The sequence below is a fragment of the Rhipicephalus microplus genome, chromosome 3 (assembly GCF_043290135.1).
Source record: "Rhipicephalus microplus isolate Deutch F79 chromosome 3, USDA_Rmic, whole genome shotgun sequence".
Classification (NCBI taxonomy): domain Eukaryota; kingdom Metazoa; phylum Arthropoda; class Arachnida; order Ixodida; family Ixodidae; genus Rhipicephalus; species Rhipicephalus microplus.
Genome location: NC_134702.1, coordinates 247,017,668 through 247,031,529, shown reverse-complemented (window position 1 = coordinate 247,031,529; position 13,862 = coordinate 247,017,668). Strand labels below are relative to the sequence as shown.

The 13,862-nt window shown below is 44.2% G+C and overlaps 1 protein-coding gene across 1 annotated transcript in view; it reads left to right on the top strand.

Moving 5' to 3' along the window:
* The window catches only part of LOC119168750 (uncharacterized), a 288,336-nt gene that overhangs the window by 58,406 nt on the left and 216,068 nt on the right, over positions 1-13,862 (top strand). The window contains exons 7-8 of the mRNA XM_037420141.2: positions 5,011-5,222; positions 12,455-12,616. Coding sequence (XP_037276038.2) covers positions 5,011-5,222; positions 12,455-12,616 — 374 coding nt within the window. The remainder of the gene's footprint in view (positions 1-5,010; positions 5,223-12,454; positions 12,617-13,862) is intronic.

Sequence of the window (13,862 nt, the reverse complement as noted above, 5' to 3'; positions counted from 1 at the left end):
TTTTTCACAAACGCCACGCTGGCTTGCCCAGAAACTTCACTGGGCTGAAGAAGCGTTTCACTGAAGAAGCGTTTCTAGGGAAGCGTTGAGTCGAGGATGCTTGGGAAGAAAGGGGTAAGGGTGAATGGCAATCTGATCAGTAGATGCGCCGTGCTTCACAAGCATTATTTTCAGTAGGAGGGATGGGAGTGCTCTTGGTATATCTCTACTCATCACCTTCGATAAGGGAAACTGTGCTGTCTTTTTTAAGGAAATCATCAAATGTAGATAAGAATTCACTGTTCTACATGCATTTCAGAAAAATTGGCTAAGATCAATCTATGCGACACATCCTCAAAGCCTTTACAAGCCTCTAGTCTAATACTGAATATAGACTTAAAGCGTCAACGTCTGTATGTATGTTTCTGTAAACATCTAACTATAGACTACCTTATAGATGGCGCATCTTGAATCGGAACTCGCTTCAGCTGTTCAGCTTACTACGGGTGATACGACCTCGACCAACACATTCATTGCACTCCTTCGTGAACTCAGACAATCTTGACCTCTGATTAGGTACTATCATCGCCACAGTTCTTCGAGCCCTAGGTTTCAGCTCTCTGGCTGAGGCAGTTCTTAGCATTGTACTTGAACGTTATATTTGTCAATGTTCTCTCATCAAAGGCTAACTTCCGAGTTAACTTTTGATGAACATGTTGTTGGAGCTATCTTGTCTCATGCTGCAACGGTTACTCGAGATTTTTTGTGACTTTATCAACTTGACACATCTTGAGACTCTCAGCAAGCGTCATGGCGACACGAAATGGCTGGTGTTATTCCTTAAATAAAATGACCTCGGCGAACGCAAAGCTGCTGTCTTCCTCTATCACATGCAAACTTCCAACGCAGGGGGGCAATTCAATTTCGCCATTATTGTCGACACACGAATCTCCGAAATGATTGTTTCTAGTGAAAAAAACCAACATCTATTAAGATGTTGGATTTTTTCTTCATTTTCTTCGCGGCCACACTTCCTCACCTAATACATCATTTTCCAAACACAGCTAGTGACAAAATCTATGGGCATTTCCTTCTTCCTAATCAGAAGCTCACCTGAACATTATGTCCCTTACTCTGGCGATGCAGGTGTAGGCTATGCTTGTTCTCAGAACAAACAACTCCCGTACTTTGTAACAAACTGACTACAGCAGCCCAATTTTCTATGGATGCCACTCCCTCTCGATATCCTTTGTTTGAACCACACCCCCAAAGACCACGCGCACACTATTGCCAGCCCTTCACCTGTGAGGATAAGGACTAAATCAAAAAGCAGCAGTGACCGCGTATTGTGGCCCCAGGCATAGTCACCTACTCCGTGCCATCGATCGCTTCATCGAGGTCCGGCATATCGTCAATACTGGGGCGAAACTCTGCGTCGTTTGTCGTACGTTTGCTGAGTGGTGCCATCCAGTCGACTCCTCTCCTCTCACCATGATCAGTGGATCCACCATCCGTAGTTACGGCCGAAAACGGGTAATGCTTGACACCGGCCCCAGATGTTCCTTTCATTTGATCTTAGTCGTAGCACACGCGCGCCAAGCTCGATATGCCACACAAATACATTCTGAAGTCTTGAGTGAAGAATACGGGTAATGCTTGACACCGGCACCAGATGTTCCTTTCATTTGATCTTAGTCGTAGCACACGCGCGCCAAGCTCGATATGCCACACAAATACATTCTGAAGTCTCGAGGGAAGAATCTACGTCCAGGACGTTTCCTGTTCTGGTTCATCACTTCAGTTTCTCCAGACATCATCACCAATGGAGTCACAGAATGTTTTCATCTCTAACTTGTAGGCGTCACTCGTGGCTTCAACTTTTCCTTCACCATGAACGGAACGCCCTGCTATGCCTGGAATTCGCACGTTTCTTCGTAGTACCTCTTTCACGAGCACTACAGAGCTAGGATTTGGCAGAACTGCTGAACATATTTAAAAACATCACCATGGTACCTACAGGTGTATCATGTGCGCAACGGCAATGATAACGTAGCTCTTTCCCAACAAAAAGTACCCCTTCTTTTTGTCTTATTCTTTCCTACATAACTGCACACACGCTTTTGTGAGACACGACGCCATGCGACCCCCTTAACATCCCCCCTATGTGGTCCTCATTCGCACGCCTAAACACTTCCTCTTGTTGACACCTTCTCTTAAGACTTCCCCTCACTGCCATACTCACTGTGTGTATTTGCAGCACATTAGCTTGCTCATGGAAAGAAGGCTCTGAAGTGGGCTAGAACGTGCAAAAAATCTCAAACGCTGAGCACGAAATCGCTGCCCAAGCATGAGGTGATGAAATATATATTACGCAGACATCAACGTTTTCCTCTATAATGGCACACAATCTTGCTCAATAAGTGGGGACACGCAGTGGAAAATAAACCGCCTCTTCAATCAGCATTTTGCCACTAAGGCACTGTGTACCGTGCCTCGGAATAAGTTGATGCACTTGTGAAGAGAGACCGCGGCGGAGGATAGTCGTTTTTCTTTTTTCGAAGAACACATAACTCAGGAGCGGGGGGGTTAGACGATCAGGTTTTCGTGGTAACGCCTCGTAAAGCAATTACATCTCCGTGTGCCTCCTAGCAGCACGTTCGATGAAGAAAAAGGTGTAATGAAACAATCTAGCGATGTTTTCTGGTGAAGTTGAATTGAACCGTGATCTTCATACTACTCGGTTCTGCAGGCACGGTGATGAAACAAGCATTTAAGCGAATCATGCGATTGCGTCCCTATGACGGCAAAATTATAAAAAAGAATAAAGCGTACAGAAAGCTAAGCAGAAAATTACCGCAGCAGAAAATTACAAAACTTACCGCACTATATAAGGTTGTTGGATAGTAACTTTCTGGGCTTTGAAGCATCAACTGACACCATCACGAATTTCTTTTAGAACTTTGGAAAAGAAACCAACACTATTCATTCTAGGAAGAATACCAGTGTGATTATTACCAAAACTGCAGTTTACCCAACAGCTAGGAGCCACAAAGAAAGTTTACAGCAGTTATGGCTTTTTAATTTTTGAGCGCAAGGAAGCATGTTGCCGAGATAAAGACAAAAGAAGACGGCGCTACTGGAAACTAAGAGAACGTGAGAGACCAATGCCAACTAGCCAGGCATTTCGTTTCTTTAACAGTTATGGGTGAGGCCTGAAGTTATCAAGCTGAGGCGGTGAAGGGCCATTTTTGGGACCAAGCTCTATAGCTTTGTCAATAACTATCGCACCGCCAAACGGGTTGAGACTTGCTGTAAATATCGAGAGTAGCAGGAGTAAAAAAAAAAACAGTTTTCTCTTTCACAACCAATGATATCTCACCTGTTTGACACGATGTTTATTAGTCAATAAGTACTTCCACACTACGTTGATTCTTTCGGTGTGGTTGGCTAAGGCATGGCATTACGAAAATATGCACAACATTCTGAATTGTTTCCCGACCAAAATAAAAAAATCTAGGTCTGAAAGCGGTAAAGCGAGGAGGAGTGATGTCTGTGTGAGGAAGGCGCCGAGCTTTGCGGTGGCTGGTCTTCGCGCCACCAGAGCGTAGCTGTCCGCATTTTTTCTCCGCTTGCAAATGCCTACTATAGCAACATTTTTGAAGCCAGCTTCATTTTATGGGATTAGAAAACTCGCTAGTTGTGTTCAAAGGATCTGAGAGGAAAGTGGCGTTGCGCTTCACGCAATGGTTTTTAAAATGTTGGTCAAAGCATTTACACCATTTGATACGACTGCAAGTCGAAGCCGGTCCTTCTGCGTGAAAAAGGGGCGTCCTACCACAGAGCTACTTCATTGTTCAAAACTGAGTAAAAAAGAACACTATGTAAATCACAAGTTGTAGCAGGGGTCTCCTTAAAGGGAACCTGCAACACTTTTTGAGCATGGTCAGAAAATGCAGCCGATCGGTAGTAGAGACATGCGAGCCAAATAATATAGCGCAGCACGCGGCTTGCAATTCATAATAAATTTGTTTATTCATAAAACGGCTTTCTCTTCTCTCGACAAATCACGCAATAAGCTTCAAAATCACTCGTAGTTAGCCTATTTAGGAGCCATTGGCTGATTTGAATATGGCGCTGTCGGTTTTTACAGATATGCCATGGGAGGCCGTCACTTGTCCACTCGTGCCCGCACGATCGCAGTTAAAAAGCCACGTATTCGAAGAAAAAAAAAAGAGAAAAAGGGCTCAATATTACGAAGCCCACTTGACGTTTTTTTTTTTTTCTTGCTCCTCCCATTTCTCTCTGCTTCACTTCCAGCGCTTTCGTCAGGACGAGAGAAGACGGAATGCCAGTGCAGCGTGCGACAAATCTTTGCAACTCCGCTAGTACTGCATACATTGTTAAAAATTTCGCCGTGTTGAATTTGTGAGGCAATGTGCTTTTCCTGTGAATTAATTTCATGGTAACTCAAAAAAGTGTTACGGGGCCACTTTAACGCATGTTCTCGTACATTTGAGAAGTGCTCAGACAGCTATACGTAGGTTCGCGCGGTTGTAACACCTCAAGGAGTGGGCATTCTTAAAGTGCTGCCCTTCCTTGAAGTTTGCGATGCCGCCACAGTGCCATTCTTAGACCGGCATGGCGAACTTGACGGCGCAGTCACCGTAGGGGCCGAGATGAATAAGCAACCTACAGTCATGTCTATTCCTTATATGAATAAAATCTGGCCGTATATTTAGAGCACCCGTTGGTCTCCACTCAAGGAGCTACTCGCCTTGCTCTGGCTTAGAACTCAGTCACTTTGTTCATATTGTGAGGATACGCGGAATAATAATAATATTATTATTATTATTATTATTATTATTATTATTATTATTATTATTAATATTAATATTATTATTATTATTATTATTATTATTATTATTATTATTATTATTATTATTATTACAAAAAAACATTGAAAGCTGTGGCACTCGTTCAGGGGAGTGCGTGAAATACTGAACCACTTGTTGTTTTCTTTTTCTTTTAAAGGTGAGAAGAAGAAAGATGACTTCGCCAAAAAGTTCACGGCCGCTTTTGATCCCGCCTGGAATCTGAAACCTACATTCCGACCCGATGCGGAAGCAGACTCTGCTATTTCCACTCTACATGATTACCACGAGAAGCTGAATTTCTTTCCGCTGGGCGATATCAACGTTGCTAAGGCAGATGACGAAGAAGCCAAGAATACCCCCACTTTTACCGTAAGCAAATTGTCTTAGTACATACTACGCGCCACTCCACTGTAGTGTTCGTATGCATGTATTAGAGCAATTAGCGGCTTTTTTAGACTACTTTAACAAGCATATGCTATCTTGCGAGGCTACCAAAATTTTCATGGTGCATTTCTCTCAAAGAAATACACTAGGAAAATAACTTCATCGGACGTCAAAGAGAAGTTAGCAGTTTTGTGTGTACGAATACAACCGATCAGCGCGGCTCCTCAGAAACCAAAGGGAAATGACTACGCGCCTGAGCTCGCTGCTGGCTTTCATGAAGTCAGTATGGTGGAGCAACGTTTTCAGAACCAGTACAGTTTCGCGGCTTCACTCGGGAGCTGGCACGCGAGGCTATCGCGTCAAACTACGGCGCTGCTGTTGCACTGTGCTTTTTTTTCTATAATTTATTTTTATTTGTTTCGTTTATGTCACCTTTTTATGTATTACTAATTTATTTGTTTATTAGTTTAGCTTGAAATTTTCAGAAAATGCCGAAAAGGGCAAAAACACAGTGTCTGCTGACCTTGCCCTCTCTTCGTGAGGTGCTTCGCGCAGTTCCAGCGAAGCAGTACATAGAAGTAAAGTAGCAAACTGGGCTAGTTGAAACATATCCGAATCAGCGTACAGAAAAGAAAAAAATAACACAAGAAAGTGCCCAACAAAGCACTTTTTAAGCGCTCTTCGGGGTACTTCTTTAAAGCCGAAATGAAAAAGACATCATGTCCTAACTCGTTACCAAATAAGTCCTGTCCTCGCGCTTTAGGTGAGTTTTTTTTACGGCACGTTATCAGATATGAAGCGGCTCGTTTCCCATGCCTGGCGCTTGCCTCCACTTCCCAGTGACTGTTCCATCACCTGTACAGGGAACAAAAAGAGGGCGTTCAGGCTGTGGGTGTGGCCTTGAATCAGCAAAACAAAAGAGGGCCGTTATCCTATATCTGCATGCAGTGCCGCCCCGTTTGAAGGTTTTTATATGCATTCAATATTTGCATCGTTTTTTCCACCACACTTTCAGTCGTTAAACAACGCTTGTGTCTTGCACTTTCTTGTGTTTTTCTTACTTTGAATGTTTTTTTTTATTTTTTTATAAATTACCGTGACAAGAAGCAGGGTAGCAATTTTTTGGGACGTTAAACCCCACAAATCAATCAATCAATCAAGCAGGGTAGCAAGTGTGCGAGAGTTCAATAAAAAATACAGAAGGGGTGGGCTACTATCAGCACTGAAATTTGCACCATAAAGCACTCTAAGCGCTTCACTGACTGTGCGAGCCGATTAATGTACTCCATGCCTTTGTCATGCGGGTGCATCTACACTGGGCAGACGTTACGTTGCCTCCACTTCAGTCTAAGGGAGCACGCTAGCTCTTTGAAAGGTACACCATAGACGCATTGTTGCTTTCTTCGCCGCCAGAGCGATTGCCCGGCTGAGCGAAGCAAAAGCGCCTTGGTGGTGAGACACAGAGACCAGCACACCCGTGAAATCTCCGAAGGGTATGAAATCATAAAAGATGAACACAGGTGCACACGCCGACCGCCAGTCGCTCTTACAGATGGTGATAATACGTACCTATAGCGTACTTGATTACGTGCTTGGTAGAAGGTTTCAAGGTTTTTATATGCAGTCATGTTTGCACATATATGATATGTTTTTCACCAAATTTTCAGTCGTTAGACAGCACTTGTGACTTGCATGTTATTATGTGTTTCTGCACTTTTACGCCGATCGTGATGAGTAAAAAAATATTTAATAATATACATTCAGATAATAAATACACAAAAATATTACAGTATTCGGTAAAATAGGATTTAAATATTCAAATAAAGCTGTTCCCTAGCGATAAATAGAAAAGGCATTATCTGCTCTATCATCATACACTAAAATACTTACAAATAGAGTGTAATATAAAAAAACCATAATGAAAGAATAATGATTCCAATCAATATACTACATGCATTGCCCCTCTTCAGCACATGCACCCTTCAAGTCGGTTTAGATTATTACATTCGTAATTCGCTTACCAAAATGTGATGTTCTTAGTCTGCCTAACGTATTCAATTACTTCAGCAATCTTGTTTAACACCAGCACAATTTGAATGTGAATTGACTGTACGCCATAGTAGGTCCAACACATTGGCCTTACCAATGCAACAGTACGCAGGTTATAAGTAAGATATTTGCTTAGGTATTAGAAAGACTCTGAATGCTATTTTTAACTTTTTATAAAGTAACATATCAGCTGGTTGCCTATAGAACTGTGGGAATGGCAGAACAATATACAAACGAAAAAGAGACATCTGTGGTAACCGAGGTAGTTAGCAGACGGAGTGCACGTTTTGGAGGACAATATTATTTTAACTATTTGCTACGGTACACCCATTTGAGACTAGAATACAATACATGATGCGGGGGTGGTTAAACAAGCACTCTCCCTGGACGTATATGATGCAAGCATCGATGCAAACTTGTCAAACTTGATATCTTCACTAGAGGTTAGCCATACACTAAGAGCAACAAAGGTTGCATTTAAAACATGCGCCGACAAATTGTGTTTCCTTTACCTTAGCAATACTTCCGCCATTCAATACTAAAGATATAGCAATATCTCCAGGTCTATTTTTCTGCCTAAAGAGCATAGTATAGCTTTTGTCGTATTTAATTCTAACTGGTTGGCTGTGAGTCTTTTAGTGCATCCAACCAGAAAATCGCAGTTGTTTCAATAACACAGATATCTAATCCAGAAAAGATTACATTGGTATCATCGCAATGCAGTGTGCTTCATACATTTGTAGCTACTTTATTATTATGTCAAGCTTTATTGAATCAGAACCTTTACTGAATTCAGAACTATTCGCGCAGTATAAAGATTCTTTTTAAAGTTTCAAGTACGTTGTGCTTGAAACAAAACAGTGCAGTGTGGGTTAATCTACCTGGTAGAACTGCACACTGTTCTTCACCAATTACATTTTCGTTTCACGTAGACGAATATACCCTCTTATGTATCAAGTGTTCCGCGAACACTTGTGTACCGCGGGACTATCAACAACACCGCACCCATGCTCTCAACGGTGGTTTGCAGAAGCTATTCTCGGATGCGATGCATATTCCGTAGCCAGCTGAGACACACTAAGGGTAGCCATTTGCGACGCGTTGCGCATTCGTACTAGCTGAATTTCTCTTTACTCTGTCATGCCTGATTTGAGAATCCGTAAGACATTAGCAAGCCCAAACTGCAGTGCCACTAGTTTTTGCGCCGTCCGTTGGATACACGTCGAAGAACAAGCGCCCATCGGGAGACAATGTGGAGCGGAGCTTCGACATTGAAGGCGGCCGCAGCGAGTGCGGGATGCGGGACTAAGAAGCTTCACTCCTAAACAGATGGAAAAAAAATGTTTCGTTGACAAGAGTCAAAGCAGTGCACTCTTTGTGCGCAAGATGGCTGGTGGGCATTCAACCTCCTGGGTCAACATCGAATGTTTGAACGATGCTAAACGAACACACTTTTTATATCACAAATACTTCAATGATCAGTATATAAGAGGTACTGCTAAAGATAACTAAGAGATGACGCGCGTGGAATATATGTTCAAATCTTCAGGGCACTGCGGTGCATTTAGGGCAAAAGCCGTCATTGTCGTATGCTCACGTGCGCCCATCCATTCATCCGTCCATGCCCACCCATATTTGCTCTGGCACACGCTGGAAGCTTTGGCCTTTGTATCGTTACAGTGGAAACACAAAGCACGTATTTTGTGAGCAGGAAACTTTACGCACGAAGAGCACCCGTGTACCATGCACGCAAATGTGCACCCGTACAAAACGCACCGGCGTTTTTGGTTCTTCTTTGTGCCAGGTTTCTATATATTTTTTTAAACAGAGCACGCCTCCATCGAACCTCAGCAGTTGTTCTGAGTAGCAATATAATCGATGGGCGAAGCTCCCTAGAAATGGGACGAAAAAGACACTGTGCGTCTTTACTACCCGAGAGCATCTTTTGCTAAGGGCAGTGTCCGTTTCGCAGCGTCTACACTGCGCTTGTACTACTCTCCCGCATGCTCGTCCTCTACGCAGATTTGCGCACTCCTCCTCCCCTCCACTCCTCTGCGCGACAGATTTAGTGCACCAAATCATTGCATATATATCTCTCACCCTCTCTCTCTGAAAGGGTACACTGCTAGTCAGTATCACCGCGCAGTATGAAGTGGGCGTTTACTGCTTCCGTTATTCCTTCTCTCTGTGCAACGGCCACGCACGTTGCTGAAAACACAGGACGTCAAGCGTTGCAACCCGCGGTGACTGAACGCTGATTGATGATTGATATGTGAGGTTTAACGTCCCAAAACCACCTATGTATATGAGAGACGCCGTAGTGGGGGGCTCCGGAAATTTAGACCAGCGGGGGTTCCTTAACGGGCGCCGAAATCTGAGCACACGGGCCTACAACATTTCCGCCTCCATCGTAAATGCAGCCGCCGCAACCGGGATTCGAACCCTTGACCTGTGGGTCAGTAGCCGAGCTCCTTAGCTTCTAGACCACCTCGGCGGGGCGGCTGAATGCTTCCACAAACTTCTTGCCTGGCAGGCGCTTCTCTAGCACACACGGTCGAGCGACGCCCGTTCTAGAGCTGTTCATCAGTCGTTGACACTCGCTTCATTTAACGTGGCATGGAACGTTTCCAACGAGTAGCAGTTACCTGTCTCAAGTGCTTCGTGCATCGTTTCATGTAGATTCTTTCGGCATTGCACTTTCGCTTTCTCGGTGGCAGAAGCGACATCGGCAAGCAGAGCTTTACCCTGCACTATGGCTGGAATTCTCTGCAGAGATGAACGACACACCCCGCGCGATGCTTTCGCATCGCAGCATGGTTGATCGTAGGAGGAGATGATCTGTAATCTTTTACGCCGCGTGCCTATGCGCCGCCCGCGCGAAGAACGCTGCTGTGCTTGGTGGTGGTGGTGGAAAGTATATATTGAGAAAACACGGAGAGTTGCACAACAAATGTACACGGGTGTTCTCCTAGTTCTAGAAGCCCACTGGAGATCCTGCCTGCTCGGGCGTCGGCTGTCAAGGAGGGCTGAGCATCCTGGATAGAGCATCTGAGCAGGAACTCTTCGCAAGTATCTCTTGTGGGTAGGGTGAAGGTAGATGAGAAACGTAGACGAGTACAAGGCATACTGTGATCATATGGTAGGTCTAAAGCCGTATCCCACAATGTGCAAAGTAGCGGTATCGGCCCTGCATAAGATACATGCGGCTGCAGGATCCAAGGAGGTGTTTGTTTGGAAGCGTGTCAGAAGTCGGTTGTCCGCTTTCGAAAGGTGCCGTGCAGGCGTCTGGGTTAAGACGGTGCGATGGTGAATAGCAATTGAGCATTTCGCAATGGCGGTGGTAAATAATAAAACAGACAGGTGGTCAGGAAATCCTGCCCATGGTGGGTCATCTTTCTTATATAACAAGATGGAGTCTCTAGTCGGGGACCCGATAAGTCGTAGCCGCTGTTCTAGCGCGCCGGACCCTTGAATTTTCGCATAAAGGTCCAGGCATTCAAGCAGAGCCATCTCTCAGTTGTTTGTGGTTGCATTAGGGTCAGGGTTAACGGAGGATTGAGTTGGCATGTCCATACCGTGTGGTGTCAACCGCATCCGCACAATACTGGCAGGGGTCAAAAAAGGCTGAGTCAAAATGGTAAAGCACTGCCGGGCACAGTAGCTTGTTAGTGGTTAGGTGGAGAATTATTTCGTTCGCCTTCCTGAGTACTTTTCAGGGCACATGAAAGCAGTGGTAGTCCCGATAATGAGTCATTATCTCACTGAAAGTCAGAAGTGGAAGTCTTACCTGGATTACAGGGCTCAACAGTGGGAGCGGTTGTGTCGCGAGGAATTATTGCGTGGTTGGGAGCGTTCGCCGTCTCATTGCTTGGGCGTACTGCTTGCCAGGAGTTGATATTACTGAGCGGAGAGTGGGGCAACGTACCTATGGTCAAGATAAAAAAAAATTTTTGAGCTATGAATGAGTCCATTCCAGTTGAAAATTTCGCCAGACTCCTTTGGAGTCTGATATTACGTTTGAAGCTGTCGGGTGAAAAAGCTATGGCCACCTCTTTAGCATAGGTACCATAAGGTGCGCGGAAAGACAGACAAAATCACTTGACCGTCTCGCTGGACAGCAGCGGCTGTATATGAACCCCCACAGTAAGGGATGGGGATGTCCGGTTAAAATACGTAAAGCCGTATTTGCGCCGGAGAGCAAGTGCGCGCGCATCTCGATGGCCAGCGTGTGATTCAAGAGACATGCGCCCCAATGAGGAACGGGCCCTCATACGCATGCAGTTCTCTGTGTGTCATTCATGTCCTATGTGTAGGCAATCTAGGAGTCATCTGCCTGACGTGGCGGGCGCCTGGTGGTTACATTGATTTGTTAGGTGTGCCTGCCAGAGATCCTGAATGTTTCAGAAGCCGGTTAAATTCAAAGCAGGTTATTTCTTCATACTTCACCATAAAAAACATACAAAATAGGTGCCTATAACAGAGCGAACGCCGGGTACACTTGTTTAATAAGTTATTTAGAGGAGTGTTTCATCAAAGCAATATTGTTGAAATGAGTATGAGGTTCAGAAAATTGTTGTTTGGTTGCAGCAGTGAGGGTGCAGTGATAATGGCCGAATTACAATGCGTTATTTTTCTGTAATGGATAGCACGTAACATTTCTTTTTACAGAGCGCAGTGTGGTAACGCGTCCCTTTATTTGTTGATTGATTAGTGAGGTTTAACGCGCCAAAACCACCACATGATTATGATAGACGCCGTAGTTCAGAGCTCCGCAAATTTCGACCACCTTGGGTTCTTTAACGTGCGCCCAAATCTCAGCACACGGGCTTTCAGCACTTTCGCCTCAATTAAAAATCCATCCGCCACAGCAGGGATTCGATCCCTTGACCTGCGTGTCAGCAGCCGAGAACCTTATCCACTAGACTACCATGGTGCGGCACTATGACGATCGGCACCGGTAAGCTGAATGCATCGCAGCGTAGGAAACTGTTCTGAACCGAGCTGCATGATTATGGTGCATAAAATGAGTTGTCCGGCAGCAGTAAGAAACTCTTCACCCAATTCATCATTTCTGTGCTACGCAAACTTTCCTTTTATTTCTTGGCTGAGCCCATACCTTCAGTTGCCTGCATTCGTTGTACAACCTTTGCGTCAACTTTTTGTTGTAGATATTTCCTGCACGCTTCGTCGGACGGGCAGTCGATACCGGTTACGGACCGCATGACAGCGTTATACAAGCGGGTTTCAAAGCAATCTCGACTATTCTGCCAAAGTCATGCTGTGGAGATGATGGCGCAAAGATAACTACGTTCGAAACCACAACGATGAAGGTGAGCGTGCTTCTAATGTTTAACTCAATTCTAACTAATTCTAACTAAAAATGTGATACTGAATACGTACCCGCAAGCACATTTTCTGAACTTCTGAACACAGAAACGCGATAGGGACAGAAGAATTACAATTTGTGTGAGTATATTCGATAAGCCTTGTGTTAGCGACAACTTTATTTTCTGTCAAATGCCATCGGCGTGTAGAATAACGTAGTTGTTCACTGGCCGGAGAAAAGTTCCATATATACTAACAGCGCCATGTTATCCTACACCGTAAATATTCTTAGAAGTCATTGATGCTGATTGACGTAGCAGGACAACTTTATTCACATAACTACGCACAGAATGCCGCAGTTAAGAGCCGTCTTTTGCCGAGTCGGAAATAGTTCTGTTAAATTCATGGACGCAAGACCACACCTTAATTTCGTCTGCTATGTAGTGCTGCTTTAAATATGCCTGAAAAGAAAAGGCATGGAGAAATGTTTGCATTTCACTGATTAGACTACTGCGCATAGTCGAATTGCTAGAACGAAATTGCGATCGAAGGAGCAAGCTAGGCCGGGCCAGTTGCATATTAACAGAGGCAAACTGTTAGAAAGCCAAGTACAGTCTGAAACACTCACAAAAATATTCGAGAGCTACGAAAATTTCATTGTTTTAACGGACATTTGCTATAAGAGGGTTCAACGCAGTAACGAACGAAGCCTGTAGTGAGAAAACTTAATAATGAATAAAATAAGCAAATGTGCATCACTGAGAAAAATAGCAGAGCCGAAATTTTTCTCACAAGCTTGAAAAAATTAATGGCGTCATGACACCTCCCCAAGCCACATAGAGCCATTTTATGGCAATTGCTGAAATTTCGAACAATATATCTGTTGAATGTAAGCAATTTTAAACCAATGCTTTCATTAAACGCTCCAAATTCAGAAGTCACAGCGTCTGGAACTTCAGAACTGGCCTTCTCGGTTCACTTCTATTTCTGATTTTTATAAATGACCTTCCCAGCAATATTAGGTCCCAAGGTCATCTGTACGCTGACGACTGTGTACTTTACCAGGTAATTAGTTCTCCTAATGATCATGCCATACTTTAGGATTTTTTCTCGCAGTTTTGTTTTTGGTGCTCTGACAGGCAGATGCGCATAAATTTCCAAAAACAGTAGTCTTGTCCTTTACTAACAGCCATTCACCATCGCGATATGCATACTCCTTCAACAACATCGCAGTTTCCCGAGCGGACACGT